Genomic DNA, 14,941 nt, shown 5'->3' with positions numbered 1-14,941 from the left:
GTGAGCACCGGGAAGGCGCCGGGGAGACAAAGGCGGCTTCGGCGGGGGGCGCGGGACCGACCACCCGTCCACCGGCACTCGCTCGACGGCACTTGCCCCAACGGCCTGCTGAGGCTACACGGGTGGGGGGTAAACCTTTGTCTTTGTGCGTGTAGATGGAGGTCGGAGTTCTGGTGTCCACCCCTCGCATTCGAACCCTCGCGAACCAGTTCGTGGCCATCAACGTGAGCAGCCAGGTAAGGGGGCGGGGCCATCAGGGGGGGGGGCGGGGCGATGGGTCAGGGGCGTGGCTTCCATACCTAACTGCCCAATCACACGCTGGCACCGACGAGCCAATGGCAGAGCAGGGTCGAGACGATGCAAGGGTTGGTGCTCGCATTGCGGTTGGCCCGTGTGGGAGTGATGAGCCCTGCTGCTGCTGTTGTTGTTGCTGCTGTTGTTGTTGCTGTTGTGGTGGTGGTGGTGAGGAGAGTGACATTTGGATGACAGCACTGAGGGTTCACGTTACTTTGAAGGTAAAGTGCCTGCACGGAAAAGGACAGGCCTGGTGAGAAACTGGGTGAGTGACTCAGTCAGTGATGGGTGGCTCACCACAGTACCGGATACTGCCAAGTTAGTGACTCGGTGTGTGAGTGACTCGGTGAGCGAGTGACTCGGTGAGCGAGTGACTCGGTGAGTGAGTGGTGAGTGAGTGACTCGGTGAGCGAGTGACCCGGTGAGCGAGCGACCCGGCGAGTGAGTGACCCGGCGAGTGACTCGGTGAGCGAGCGACTCGGTGAGCGAGTGACTCGGTGAGCGAGCGACTCGGTGAGCGAGTGACTCGGTGAGCGAGCGACTCGGTGAGCGAGCGACTCGGTGAGTGAGTGATTCGGTGAGCGAGCGACTCAGTGAGTGAGTGATTCGGTGAGCGAGCGACTCGGTGAGCGAGTGACTCGGTGAGCGAGCGACTCGGTGAGTTAGCGACCCGGCGAGTGACTCAGTTAGCGAGTGACTCGGTGAGTGAGTGACTCGGTGAGTGAGCGACTCGGTGAGCGAGCGACTCGGTGAGCGAGCGACTCGGTGAGCGAGTGACTCGGTGAGCGAGTGACTCGGTGAGTGAGCCACCCAGCGAGTGACTCGGTGAGTGAGCGACTCGGTGAGCGAGCGACTCGGTGAGCGAGCGACCCGGTGAGCGAGTGACTCGGTGAGCGAGTGACTCTGTGAGCGAGTGACTTGGTGAGCGAGTGACTCGGTGAGCGAGCAACCCGGTGAGCGAGCGACTCGGTGAGCGAGCGACTCGGTGAGCGAGCGACTCGGTGAGTGAGTGACTCGGTGAGCGAGCGACTCGGTGAGCGAGCGACCCGGCGAGTGGCCCGGTGAGCGAGCGACTCGGTGAGTGACTCGGTGAGCGAGTGACTCGGTGAGTGAGCGACTCGGTGAGCGAGCGACCCGGTGAGCGAGCGACTCGGTGAGCGAGCGACCCGGCGAGTGACTCGGTGAGCGAGCGACTCGGTGAGCGAGCGACTCGGTGAGCGAGCGACTCGGTGAGTGAGTGACTCGGTGAACGAGCGACTCGGTGAGCGAGCGACCCGGCGAGTGACTCGGTGAGCGAGCAACTCGGTGAGCGAGCGCCGCGGCGAGTGACCCGGTGGTTGACCCCCAGGGGCGGATCCTGCTGGGCGATGACGCCGCCCCGCTGATGGAGGCCGACGTGCTGGCGAAGAACGGGCGGCTTCACGTGCTGGACGGCGTGCTGGTGCCGCCCTCCATCCTGCCCATCCTGCCGCACCGCTGCGACCAGACGACGCACCACGTCAAACACGTGGGTGTGGGGGAGGGGTGCGGGGGGAGGGATGGGGGGGGGGGTTGGGGGGAGGGGGGGGACCTCCCTCCTGCCCATCCTCCCGTGGACGCGCAGGAGGGAGGGGGCACGCGGGGACCCTCGGGGCGGTGTGGGGGGGGACGTGGGGAGGGGTGGGGGGGACGTGGGGAGGAGGTGTGGGGGGGACGTGGGGAGGAGGTGTGGGGGGGACGTGGGGAGGAGGTGTGGGGGGGACGTGGGGAGGTGTGGGGGGGACGTGGGGAGGTGTGGGGGGGACGTGGGGGGGAGGTGTGGGGGGGACGTGGGGGGGAGGTGTGGGGGGGACGTGGGGACGGGTGGGGGGGACGTGGGGGGGAGGTGTGGGGGGGACGTGGGGGGGAGGTGTGGGGGGGACGTGGGGACGGGTGGGGGGGACGTGGGGAGGGGTGGGGGGGACGTGGGGGGGAGGTGTGGGGGGGACGCTGGGCATGGGAAGCGGGAACCTGCGGGTGCAGGTGACAGGGGTCTGGGGCGAGGCGGGAAAGAGCGTGGGGAGGCGAGGACACGGGGACGTGGGGATTGTGTGTGTGTGTGTGTCATCTGTGTGTGTACTGTGTGTGTGTACTCTGTGTGTGTGTGTACTCTGTGTGTGTGTGTGTACTCTGTGTGTGTGTGTGCTGTGTGTGTGTACTGTGTGTACTGTGTGTGTGTACTGTGTGTGTGTGTCATCTGTGTGTGTGTGTGTACTGTGTGTGTGTACTGTGTGTGTGTGTGTGTACTCTGTGTGTGTGTGCTGTGTGTACTGTGTGTGTGTGCTGTGTGTGTGCTGTGTGTACTGTGTGTGTGTGTACTGCGTGTGTGTCATCTGTGTGTGTGTGTGTGTACTCTGTGTGAGTGTGTGTACTGTGTGTGTGTGTACTGTGTGTGTTGTACTGTGTGTGTGTACTCTGTGTGTGTGCTGTGTGTACTGTGTGTGTGCTGTGTGTGCTGTGTGTACTGTGTGTGTGCTGTGTGTGTGCTGTGTGTACTGTGTGTGTGTGTGCTGTGTGTGTGTACTGTGTGTGTGTACTGTGTGTGTGTACTCTGTGTGTGTGTGCTGTGTGTACTGTGTGTGTGTGTGCTGTGTGTGTGCTGTGTGTACTGTGTATGTGTGTGCTGTGTGTGTGTGTGTATATACTGTGTGTGTGTGTGTGTACTGTGTGTGTGTGTACTGTGTGTGTGCTGTGTGTACTCTGCGTGTGTGTGTGCTGTGTGTACTCTGTGTGTGTGCTGTGTGTACTCTGTGTGTGTCCTGTGTGTACTCTGTGTGTGTGCTGTGTGTACTCTGTGTGTGTATCATCTGTGTGTGTGTGCTGTGTGTACTCTGTGTGTCTGCAGGGCCTCTGTGTCAGCTGTTCGTCAGTGCAAATGCAGACCTGTCCCAAAGGCAGCGTCCCTTTGGTGAGAACAACCCTCAACAACTCTCCCTCTGTCTCTCCATTGTCTCTCCATTGTCTCTCCATTGCCTCTCCAATGTCTCTCCATTGTCTCTCCATTATCTCTCCATTGTCTCTACATTGTCTCTCCAATGTCTCTCCATTGTCTGTCCATTTTCTCTCCTTTGTCTCTCCATTGTCTCTCCATTGTCTCTCCAATGTCTCTCCATTGTTTCTCCAATGTCTCTCCATTGTCTGTCCATTTTCTCTCCTTTGTCTCTTCATTGTCTCTCCATTGTCTCTGCAATGTCTCTCCATTGTCTTTCTATTGTCTCTCCAATGTCTCTCCATTGTCTGTCCATTGCCTCTCCATTGTCTCTCCATTGTCACTCCATTGTCTCTCCAGTGTTTCTCCATTGTGTCTCCATTGTCTCTCCATTGTTTCTCCATTGTCTCTCCAATGTCTCTCCATTGTCTCTCCATTCTTTCCAATGTCTCTCCAATGTCTCTTTCATTGTCTCTCCATTGTCTCTCCAATGTCTCTCGATTGTCTATCTATTGTCTCGCCATTATCTCTCCAATATCTCTCCAATATCTCTCCGTTGTCTCTCCATTGTCTCTCCATTGTCTCTCCAATGTCTCTCCATTGTCTCTCCATTCTTTCCAATGTCTCTCCAATGTCTCTTTCATTGTCTCTCCATTGTCTCTCCAACTGTTCCTCCAATCGTTCCTCCCAGACCCTGAATGTTCTAATTGTGATGCTCCCCCTGCCCCTGTGCGTCCCGCCCCCTACCCCTGTGTCCCGCCCCCTGGCCCTCTGTCCCGCCCCCTGCCCCTGTGTCCCGCCCCCTGCCCCTGTGTCCCCCCCGTGTCCCGCCCCCTGCCCCTGTATCCCGCCCCCTGCCCCTGTGTTCCGCCCCCGCCCCTGTGCCTCCCGCCCCCTACCCCTGTGTCCCGCCCCCTGCCCCTGTGCATCCCGCCCCCTGCCCCTGTGTCCCGCCCCCTGCCCCTGTGTCCCGCCCCCCGCCCCTGTGTTTCCCGCACTCAGGACAACTTCCTGCGAGGCTGCATTTACATGAAGGACATCATGGGGATGTTAATGTCCCAGCAGGGCTGTGCGCGATACTGCAACTACACCGTCACGGTTCGACTCCCGACCCCCGTTGTCCGGCGATGAGCGACGCGAGAGTCAGCACCGCTGCTGACTCAGCAGCATCGCCAAATGCATTTGTAATAGCGGAGTTCTTCGTCACCATGTAAAACATTTGCACAGCTACGATTGGTCGTCAATGATCCTGACGTGGGTGGGTTGGTGGGGGGTGGGGTTGGGGGTGGGGTGTCAGGGTGTTAATCAGGATAAAGGGGGTGGGGCTCTGCTCTAGAGGGGCGTGGCCAGACACCCACGTGCTCTTTGTTGTTGTCGTCGTTGCGCAACCACTGGCTCAGACGTGGACAAAGCAGCCCGCGGGCGGTGGTTGTGACGGTGGCTGGAAGATGTTAATTACCTCGCCTGGTATACAGGAGGTCTATGTGGAGTCTGTGTCTCTCTCTCACCATCATCACGGTGGCTAAGAGATGTTAACTACCTCGCCTGGTATACAGGAGGTCTATGTGGAGTCTGTGTCTCTCTCTCACTATCATCACGGTGGCTAGGAGATGTTAACTACCTCGCCTGGTCTACAGGAGGTCTATGTGGAGTCTGTGTCTCTCTCTCACCATCATCACGGTGGCTAGGAGATGTTAACTACCTCGCCTGGTCTACAGGAGGTCTATGTGGAGTCTGTGTCTCTCTCTCACCATCATCACGGTGGCTAGGAGATGTTAACTACCTCGCCTGGTCTACAGGAGGTCTATGTGGAGTCTGTGTCTCTCTCTCACTATCATCACGGTGGCTAGGAGATGTTAACTACCTCGCCTGGTCTACAGGAGGTCTATGTGGAGTCTGTGTCTCTCTCTCACCATCATCACGGTGGCTAGGAGATGTTAACTACCTCGCCTGGTCTACAGGAGGTCTATGTGGAGTCTGTGTCTCTCTCTCACCATCATCACGGTGGCTAGGAGATGTTAACTACCTCGCCTGGTCTACAGGGGGTCGTGGGGTCGACCACGACCCTGACGCCTGCTGCTGTATATTTGGTGTTTGCGTGTCTTTCTCTCTCATCATCATCACAGTGGCTAGGAGATGTTAACTACCTCGCCTGGTCTACAGGAGGCCGTGGGTTCGATCGCGACCCTGACTCCTGCTGCTGTATATTTGGAGTTTGTGTGTTCTCCCCATGGACGCGTGGATTTTTCTCCGGTTTTTCTCTCCACATTTAAAATCAACGTCGCGTGTTTAGATTATTTGGCCGCTATACGTGTCCACGTGATAAGCGACTTCGTTGACCTATCATTTGTGGCGAGCTCACTTCTGAAAAAGAGCTACATAGCTCAGTGGGGCCTTACCTGGGAAAATAACAAAAAATAGCTTAGTTTGATTGCGATCATAGTTGCGACGATGATTCTGAGAGCGATCTGGTGGCGCAACCGATTGCTTAAATGTGGAGCCGGCTTTCGAGAGGACAAACGCCACTGGGCCGCATGGATCCACAGGCAAACGCGACAGAAGAAGAGTGATTTTTTTTTTTACGACCAATGGAAAATTTCAACAAACAATATTCAACCCGTAAAGCGACGGCACCCGAGAGCGATTGTAATTGCGCTGGCAACGTGTACCTCCTAACCCACCTCGTCACTAACTCCTCACCTCTTCGCCCCCGTCCACAGAAGCCCATGTGCTGCAAGGGATTCTTTGGGCCGGACTGCAAGCCGTGCCCGGGAGGCTTCTCGACACCCTGCTACAACCACGGGAAGGTGAGGCGGACACCAGCGACGATTATCTGTACCGCTCCTGGGCCTCCCCAAGGTCAACTCAACCCTCACATTAATGCCCAGTGCGGTGTGTCAACATCGCCACTGGGGGAGACTAAGATGGCCGGGCGCGGGGTGCTGGCCACCCACCCCCTCGTGTGCTGTGGTGGCCTTCATGGGTGCTTGCTGCGTGGCACTTTCCCCCGACAGTCTGCTCAGGCTACACGGGGTATCTTTGTCTGTGTGCGTGCGTGTGCAGTGCATGGATGGGCTGCAGGGGGACGGGACGTGCGTGTGCGATGAGCGATTCGAGGGCTCCGCGTGCCACGTGTGCAAGCGGCCCGACCGCCACGGCCCCAACTGCGACACGGGTGCGGCTGCCCGTTGTGGCGTGGTGGCCCGGGGCCCCTACGCGCTCGCTAACTCGCTCACCTGCACGCTGACTCGCTCGCTCGCTCACCTGCACGCTGACTCGCTCGCTCGCTCACCTGCACGCTGACTCGCTCGCTCGCTCACCTGCACGCTGACTCACTTGCTCGCTCACCTGCTCGCTCGCTCACCTGCGCGCTGACTCGCTCGCTCACTCACCTGCACGCTGACTCACTCGCTCGCTCACCTGCACGCTGACTCACTCGCTCGCTCACCTGCTCGCTCGCTCACCTGCGCGCTCGCTCGCTCACCTACGCGCTCGCTCGATCACTCCCCTGCGTTCTCACTCGCTCGCTCACCTGTGCACTCACTGGCTCACTTGCGCACTGACTCACTCACTGACTCACCTGCGTACTCACTCGCTCGCTCACCTGTGCACTCACTGGCTCACTTTCGCACTGACTCACTCGCTCGTTCACCTGCGTACTCGCTCACCTGTACATTCACACACCTGACTCGCACTCAAAAAGCATACAGTGAGTGCAGCAGAGACGCACGCAGAGTGACGGAGAGACAGATTCGGCGCAGGAGACACAGAGGGAGAGTGAAGGAGAGACACAGTAGTCAGAGAGAGGCAGACGGAGCCACACGCCCGCTCTTCTCTCCATCCCTCGCTCTGCTCGCCCCGCAGGGTGCCAGTGCCTGCACGGGGAGTGCGACAACCGGCCGGGCAGCGGCGGCATGTGCCGCTCGGGCTCGTGCCAGCGCGGCTACACGGGCGCGCTGTGCGACCAGCAGACGGCGCGCTGTGGCGCCACGCCACCAAGGCACTGCCACGCGCACGCAGAGTGCATGGCGCGTGACGATGGCGTCCACGGGTACGTGTGTGTGTGTGTAGGTGTGTGTAGGTGTGTAGGTGTGGGTGTAGGCGTGTGTAGGTGTGTGTGTGTGTAGGTGTGTGTGTGTGTAGGTGTAGGCGTGTGTAGGTGTGTGTAGGTGTGTGTGTGTGTGTGTAGGTGTGTGTGTGTAGGTGTGTGTGTGTATAGGTGTGGGTGGGTGTGTGTGTGTAGGTGTGTGTGTGTGTAGGTATGTGTGTGTGTAGGTGTGGGTGTGGGTGTAGGTGTGTGTGTGTGTAGGTGTGTGTGTGTGTAGGTGTGTGTGTAGGTGTGTGTGTGTAGGTGTGGGTGTAGGCGTGTGTAGGTGTGTGTGTGTGTGTGTAGGTGTGTGTGTAGGTGTGGGTGTAGGCGTGTGTAGTCCGGCAAAACAACTCCTTACCTCCTCGTTGATGCAGGACGTGACGGTAACGCTCTGGTGAGCAGTGCCGTGGGGGGGAGGGTCAATTTCGATTGGTCATTGCCCTCGTGGCGTTTGTAGCCACCACAGCGGCCAAAGGGGGCTCTGGACGGGTGCGAGGGGCTGATAACCCCTCCACCCTCAATTAATTACCACAAGTCCACGAAATAAATATCCAGTTAAGCTCGTTCCGGCGGCCCTGTGAGGGACAGGCATCTGTGACATCTCCTGGCCAAACCCCACTTGGCGGAGCCAGGAGATTGAATCTTTTCCTTCAGGGTTCCTCCAGAAACAACGAAAAGCCACTTCGTGTGGCCACGTGGAATGTTCGAATGCTCACTGCGGAGGAGAGGCTGCTGCTACTACTCTGTCGGGAGCTGGACCGGTACCACCTGGATCTCTGCGGTATTCAGGAGGTCCGGTGGACCTATTCTGGATGCTGCAACCGTGAGGGGTGGACAGTCTTCTACTCGGGGCAGCAGACTGCCAAACAACAGGGAGTAGCTCTGGTAAACAAAAGAATGAAGGGGCCTTTGGAGTGTGGTGGTGAGGTGTGGGAAGCTGTAAGCCCCAGGCTACTTTGGGCTCACCTTCCCATCAACCAGAGGTGAGGAGTGGTGGTCGTGGTTACTTTTGCCCCCACCGAAGTTTAACATTAGTGGAGGGATGCAGGCAAGGCCGATGAGTCAGATGCCTTCGATGACCTCCTGTCACAGGTGCTAGCTAAAGTGCTCCCTCGGGATAGAGTCATCCTGTTGGGTGACTTTAATGCCCGAGTTGGTCATGATGGTGGCACCTGGTCTGGAGTGATTGGAGGGCATGGGCCAGATCAGCTCAATAACAACGGTAGAAGGCTGCTTAACTTTTGTGCAGCCCATGGGCTTGTAATTATCAACACTCTCTTCCGGCATCGGCGCATCCACACATCATGGATGCGCACGCCTTGTCCAAGCAATAACATCTGCTGGACTACATAGTGATGGAACGGCGGATACGGGCCCATGTCCTTCACACCAGGATCTACCGTGGAGCTGATCTGTCCATTGACTATCAGCTTGTCATCTGTTAGAAGCGCCTGCCATTTTTCCACTTCAGTGGTGGGTGTACACCCAGGTCCCTATTCAAACCCACAGTGGCCTGGTCTCAGCTAGCTGATGAAAGTTGCAAGCAAGAATTTCCTCATCGCTTGCAGCTGTGGTTGGCATAGTCCCTTACTCCTGATGCAGAGGGGGAATGTGCGAGGTTTAGGACTGTGGCTCATGCAGCTGCAATGGCTGCTTTGGGTAGGCAGCCCAGACCTCCCCAGAGATCCTTGCTGACAGAGGAGGTGTTCAGGCTGGCTGAGAAAAAGCGACAGGCCCACTCTCATTGTCTACAGCATCCCACGTCAAAGAATGAGGAGCTGAGCATTTCTGTGGGGTCCTGGGGGAAGGGAAATCCCTCAGCCTGGAAAACATCATGGGGCAAAGTGGGGATGACCCTGCTGAGGCTGCCTCAAATAGTGGAAGAAGTCACCCCCTGTGAGTGGCTGGCTGAGGTGCCATCTGTCGAGGACGTACAGAAGGCGATCCAGAGTCTGAGATCAGGAAAAGCACCAGACAGAGATGTTCTCCCAAGCGAAATGTTGAGGGAGGAAGATGCCCTGGTGGTCCCCCTCTTTAAGAAGGGGGACCGCACATACTGTAACTACAGGGGCATCTCCCTCCTCAGTGTGCCGGGAAAGGTGCTGGAAATAATGATTCAGCATCGCCTTGCCAGGCACGCTGAGGAGAGGCTTGCTGAGCCCCAATGCGGTTTCAGGAAAGGGTGGTCCTGCACGGATGCCATATTTTCTGTCCGTCTGCTACAGCAGAGGTGTAGGGAATTCCAGCAAGACCTACATCTCTGTTTTATTGACCTGGTCAACGCCTATGATACCATCAGTAGGCCTGGGCTCTGGGTTGTTCTTCGTGCTTTCAGAGAACCCGGACCTTCTGCTCACGATCATTAAGGACCTTCATGATGGTGAGCGGGCCCGGGTAAAACTACGTGGCTGGGAGTCGGAACCATTCCCTGTTCACCTTGGGGTGTGACAGGGATGTCCTCTGGCTCCCACACTATTTGGCGTTCAACACTTCACGTGGCCTTAACGTGCACATAGCCTGGCACATGCACCGTGGTTACGTCACCACCACTTCGTGGCGAATGGCGGTTGTTGTGTGTGTAGGTGTGTGTGTACGTGTGTGTATGTAGGGGAGTGGTAGTGTTGCGGTTAGCGCTACGCTGCGATTCCCACTCACGGCCAACACCAGTGACGATGATCTGAACCGGTCTTGGGCCTCCCCTAGGTCGACTCAGCCTCAAATGAGTACCTTGTGCAGTGTGTAAACATCGCCACTGGGGAGACAAAGGCGGTCGGGCGTGGTGCTGGCCACCCACCCCCTCGTGTGCCGTAACCGGCCTTCATAGGTGCTCGGTAAAAGAACTTGCCCCAACAGCATGTTAAAGGGGACACGTTGGCTTTTTGTCTTTGTGTGTACGTGTAGGTGTACGTGTGTGTGCAAGTGTGTGTAAGTGTGTGCGTGTGCCGTGCCGGCCTTCATATGTGCTCGCTAACAGCACTTGCCACAGCAGTATGTTAAAGGCTACACGGGGGGATCTTTGTCTTTGTGCGTGTCAGTTGCGTGTGCCAGGAAGGCTTCAAGGGGGACGGGTTGTCCTGCGTGCCACAGGACCCCTGCGCTGGCCCCGACAGAGGGGGTTGCCACCCCAACGTGAGTGGTGGGGATTTGGCGGGACCCCCGTCTCTACCCCCACGCACCCCCTTCACGACTAGCTGGGGTCCTCACCAAGAGAGCCCCACTTGCCTGTGTGGCCCCGCTCACGACTCACCCCTCACCGCTCCACGCCTCCCCTCACCCCCCGTGGTGGCGGTGCAGGCGGTGTGTCGGCGCGACGCCCCGGCGGGGAGGCAGTGCGTGTGTGCCGCCGGTTGGAGTGGTGACGGGGTGCAGTGCATGCCCAGGGACCTCTGCACCGAGCCGGGACGCAACGGCTGCAGCGGCAACGCCAGCTGCTCCTCGCTGGGACCCGGCCAGGTGCACGCGGACACGCACACACACACACACACGCGATACGTACACACACATACATACACGCACACACACACACACACGCGATACGTACACACACATTCATGCGTCTCCAACTCGTCCTCTGAGGGGGTGGGTGGCCAGCACCACGCCCGACCAGCCTTTGTCTCCCTAGTGGCAATGTTTTTTATCCACCGCACTAGGTACTCATTTGAGGCTGAGTCGACCTAGGGGAGGCCCGGGACCGGTTCAGATAATCGTCACTGCCGTGAGCGGGAATCGAACCCGGGTCGCCAGGTTCATAGCGCAGCGCGCTAACCGCTACACTACCGCTCATATACATACACACACATACGCACACACACATACACACACACGCGATACAACAACAACAACCGCCATTCGCCACTAAGTGGCGGTGACATCACCACGACGCTTGTGCCAGGCCATGTGTACCTTCAGGCCACGTGAAGTGTCGAACGTTCGCTGGTAGGAGGTCACGGGGCAGACCTAGGTGCCACGTGTCGACTGACTGAGATGACTGGCTGATGCACCACCTGTGCCCCCTACTGTGCCAACTTAATGTGCTTTAGCCACCCGGCGCTCCGCTCGTTGTTGTGAGCGTTGCTCCTCCACCCTCCTACTGCCCAGTAGCATCCTTCACGAGCCTCCTCCACAGAGGCCGATCTTGACATCGCTGGTACCAGTCATCAGCAAGTCCACTCAGCTCCACGTCCTCCTGTACCACATCACTCCATCTCTTCTCTAGTCCATGCCGCGCCCGTTTAGCCCCCTCGATCCAGCTGAACAAAAGCTGTTTAGGCATGCGGTGGCTGGGCATGCGGGCTACATGACCCAGCCAATGCAGCCTTGCCTGCCGGAGGAGCTCACCGAAGGGACTTTGCCCAGATCTTTCAAGGATTTGTGAGCTCCTCACACAATCCAGCCTGGTTAAACCCAGGATAGATCATAGGCAGGCCAGCCTAAATGTTTCTAACTGGCGAAGATGCTCCATTAGGGGGGTCCACATTTCGCAAGCGTAGAGAAGGGAGGGAATGACTGTGGCCGAGAAGACCTCAAGCTTCGTGCAGAGCGACAGACCAGGTAGCTTCCACACAGCGTTACGCAACCGATGAAAAGATATTGCCGCTCGACTGATTCGGAGTGAGACCTCTGCTGTTAAACCGGAGCCAGTCATGAGCACACTGCCCAGGTATGGGAAACTCTCCACTCTCTCCACAACTGCCCCATCACCGATTGGGAGTTGTGGGCGTGGAGTGTCTGATGGTACAAAATACCCAGGCAGGTGCTTAGTTTTGGTGGGGCTGATGGTAAGGCCCACCTCTTAGTGGCATGCTCCAGTTTCAGCAGCAGCGTCTCCAACTCCTCCTCTGAATGAGCAGCAATTACCAAATCATCGGCATACATAATGTTGTTGACCAATAGGGAGCCATCCCTTGACCGTATTGATCAGCCTCCCATTATATCTGTACTAAATGGAAATTCCCCCGGTACAGCTATTGAAGGCTTCACGAACTACGTGGTCAAACTAGATGTTAAATAATGTGGTAGCCAGAGGACATCCATGTCACACCCCAAGGTGTATAGGGAATGGCTCTGACTCCTGGCCACGTAGTTTTACCCGGGCCCGCTCACTATCATGAAGGTCCTTAATGATCGTGAGCAGAGGGTCAGGGACTCCGAAAGCACGAAGAACAACCCAGAGCCCAGGCCTACTGATGGTATCATAGGCCTTGACCTGGTCAATAAAGCAGAGATGTAGGTCTTGTTGGAATTCCTTACACCTCTGCTGTAGCAGACGGACAGAAAATATGGCATCCGTGTAAGACCGCCCTTTCCTGAAACCACACTGGGGCTCCGCAAGCCTCTCCTCAGCGTGCCTAGCAAGGCGATGTTGAATAATCTTGCCAGGACCTTTCCCGGCACACTGAGAAGTGAGATGCCCCTGTAGTTGTTACAGTCTGTGCGGTCCCCCTTCTTAAAGAGGGGAACCACCAGAGCATCCTTCCAATCCTGCGGAACCCCTCCAGTGGTCCAGACTGTTGTTATGATGTCATGTCGGGCAGTCTGTGCACAAACGCCGCCCTCCCTCAGCATTTCGCTTGGGAGATCATCTCTTCCCGGTGCCTTTCCTGGTCTCAGACTCTGGATCGCCTTCAGCACTTCCTCAACAGATGGCACCTCAGCCAGCTACTCACAGGGGGTGACTTCTTCAAATATTTGAGGCACGACAGCCTCAGCAGAGCAATCCCCACTTTGTGCCACGATGTTTTCCTGGCTGAGGGATTTTCCCTCCCCCAGGACCTCAGAAATGCTCAGCACATCTGCAAACCTGTTCCTGGGGGTCGGAGATTGGATCACCATTTTTTCCCCTAATGGTGGTAATAGGTGTGGCGCTGCAGGTTAATTTTTTGATGGAGTTAAATAGGGATTTGTGATCACGGGCCACTGAGACAGACTCCATCTCCTCAGCAACCCGCGACCACCACCCATCCTTGCAGCGCCTCACGGCTCTCGGAACCTCCGAGTGAAGGCTGCGGTAAGCCTCCTCATTCTCTGATGTGGGATGCTGTAGCCGATGAGAGTGGGCCTGTCGCTTTTTCTCAACCATCCTGAGCACCTCCTCTGTCAGCCAGGGTCTCTGGGGAGGTCTGGACCGCGTACCTAAAGCAGCCATTGCAACTGCATGAGTCACAGTCCTAAACCTCGCCCATTTACCCTCGACATCAAGAGGAGTGGGGGACGATGCCAACCCCAGCCGCAAGCGATGATGAAATTCTCGCTTGCAACTTTCATCAGCTAACTGAGACCAGGCCACCTTAGGTTGGAATGGGATCCTGGGTGTACACCCACCACCGGAGTGGAAGAATGGCAGGCGCATCTTACAGATCACAAGTCGATGGTCAGAGGGCAGATCAGCTCCACGGTTGGTCCTGGTGTCAAGGACATGAGCTCGCATCCGCTGATCCGTCACTATGTAGTCCAGCAGATGTTCTTGCTTGGACCCGGCATGCATTCATGATGTTGTGTGGATGCGCCGATGCTGGAACAGCGTGTTGGTAATTACAAGCCCATAGGCTGCACAAAAATCTAGCAGCCCCCTACAGTGGTTATTGAGCTGATCTGGCCCATGCCTTCCAATCACTCCAGACCAGGTGCCACGCGATACATACAGACACACATACATACACACACACACACGCGATACGTACACATACAAAGACAAAGATCCCCCGTATAGCCTTAACAGACTGTAGGGGCAAGTGCTGTTAGCGTGCACCTATGAAGGCCGGAACGGTACACGAGGGGGTGGGTGGCCAGGTTAGCGATTTGTCGTATTATCTGGCTGTATAGGAAAAAAAAAAACTTTACTATGCAAGTTGAACACGTGTGTTTTAATATTTATTAGTTTAATTATGTATTTAGGGCCCCTTTATAACAGGCCCCGCACTAGCTTAGTCCGGCTCTGGCCACGTGATGTGTCAAACGCCTACTGGCAGGCGGCCACGGGACAGACCCAGGTGCCAGGGCTTGACTGACACACACATACTGTATATGCCACACCTACCTACAACCCTGCCTCCTGTCTTTCCCGTGTCTCCTGTCCCTACACCCCCCCCCCTTCTCCTCCCCCACCCCCGTGTCTCCCCCCCCCCGCCCCTTGTCTCCTCCCCGTCTCCCCCCGCCGGTTCTCGCCCCCACCCCCGTGTCTCCGCCCCCCCCGTATTTCTCACTCCTCCGTGTCTCCCTCCCCCGTGTCTCCCTCCCCCGTGTCTCCCTCCCACCCCCGTGTCTCCCTGTCCCCAGGCCCAGTGCACGTGTCTCCCCGGTTTCCGTGGCGATGGGACGCAGTGCGAGGAGATGGATCCCTGTGGACAGAATAACGGCGGGTGCCACGTGCAGGTAGACCACCTGTATAGCTACACACCTGTACAGATCATTAGATACACACCTGTATAGATGATTAGATACACACCTGTACAGATGATAGATACACACCTGTGCAGATAATTAGATACACACCTGTACAGATCATTATATACACACCTGTACAGATCATTAGATACACACCTGTATAGATGATTAGATACACACCTGTATAGATGATTAGATACACACCTGTACAGATGATAGATACACAC

General features: G+C 57.0%; 1 protein-coding gene across 1 annotated transcript in view; it reads left to right on the top strand.

Annotated features, from left to right (window-relative positions):
• LOC142931061 (stabilin-2-like) overlaps positions 1-14,941 on the top strand; it is an 85,209-nt gene continuing 70,268 nt past the window's right edge. The window contains exons 1-10 of the mRNA XM_076074417.1: positions 1-236; positions 1,643-1,801; positions 3,158-3,220; positions 4,244-4,339; positions 5,962-6,048; positions 6,305-6,416; positions 7,106-7,292; positions 10,367-10,460; positions 10,626-10,784; positions 14,607-14,702. Of these exons, the coding sequence (XP_075930532.1) occupies positions 156-236; positions 1,643-1,801; positions 3,158-3,220; positions 4,244-4,339; positions 5,962-6,048; positions 6,305-6,416; positions 7,106-7,292; positions 10,367-10,460; positions 10,626-10,784; positions 14,607-14,702 (1,134 nt within the window). The 5' untranslated portion in view covers positions 1-155. The remainder of the gene's footprint in view (positions 237-1,642; positions 1,802-3,157; positions 3,221-4,243; positions 4,340-5,961; positions 6,049-6,304; positions 6,417-7,105; positions 7,293-10,366; positions 10,461-10,625; positions 10,785-14,606; positions 14,703-14,941) is intronic.

Source organism: Petromyzon marinus, chromosome 48 (genome assembly GCF_048934315.1).
Source record: "Petromyzon marinus isolate PM22_M1 ecotype Great Lakes invasive population chromosome 48, UKy_Petmar_22M1.pri1.0, whole genome shotgun sequence".
In the NCBI taxonomy this organism is placed as follows: Eukaryota; Metazoa; Chordata; class Hyperoartia; order Petromyzontiformes; family Petromyzontidae; genus Petromyzon; species Petromyzon marinus.
The sequence above is the reverse complement of the archived record's forward strand: the minus strand, read 5'-3'. Positions and strand labels throughout refer to the sequence as shown.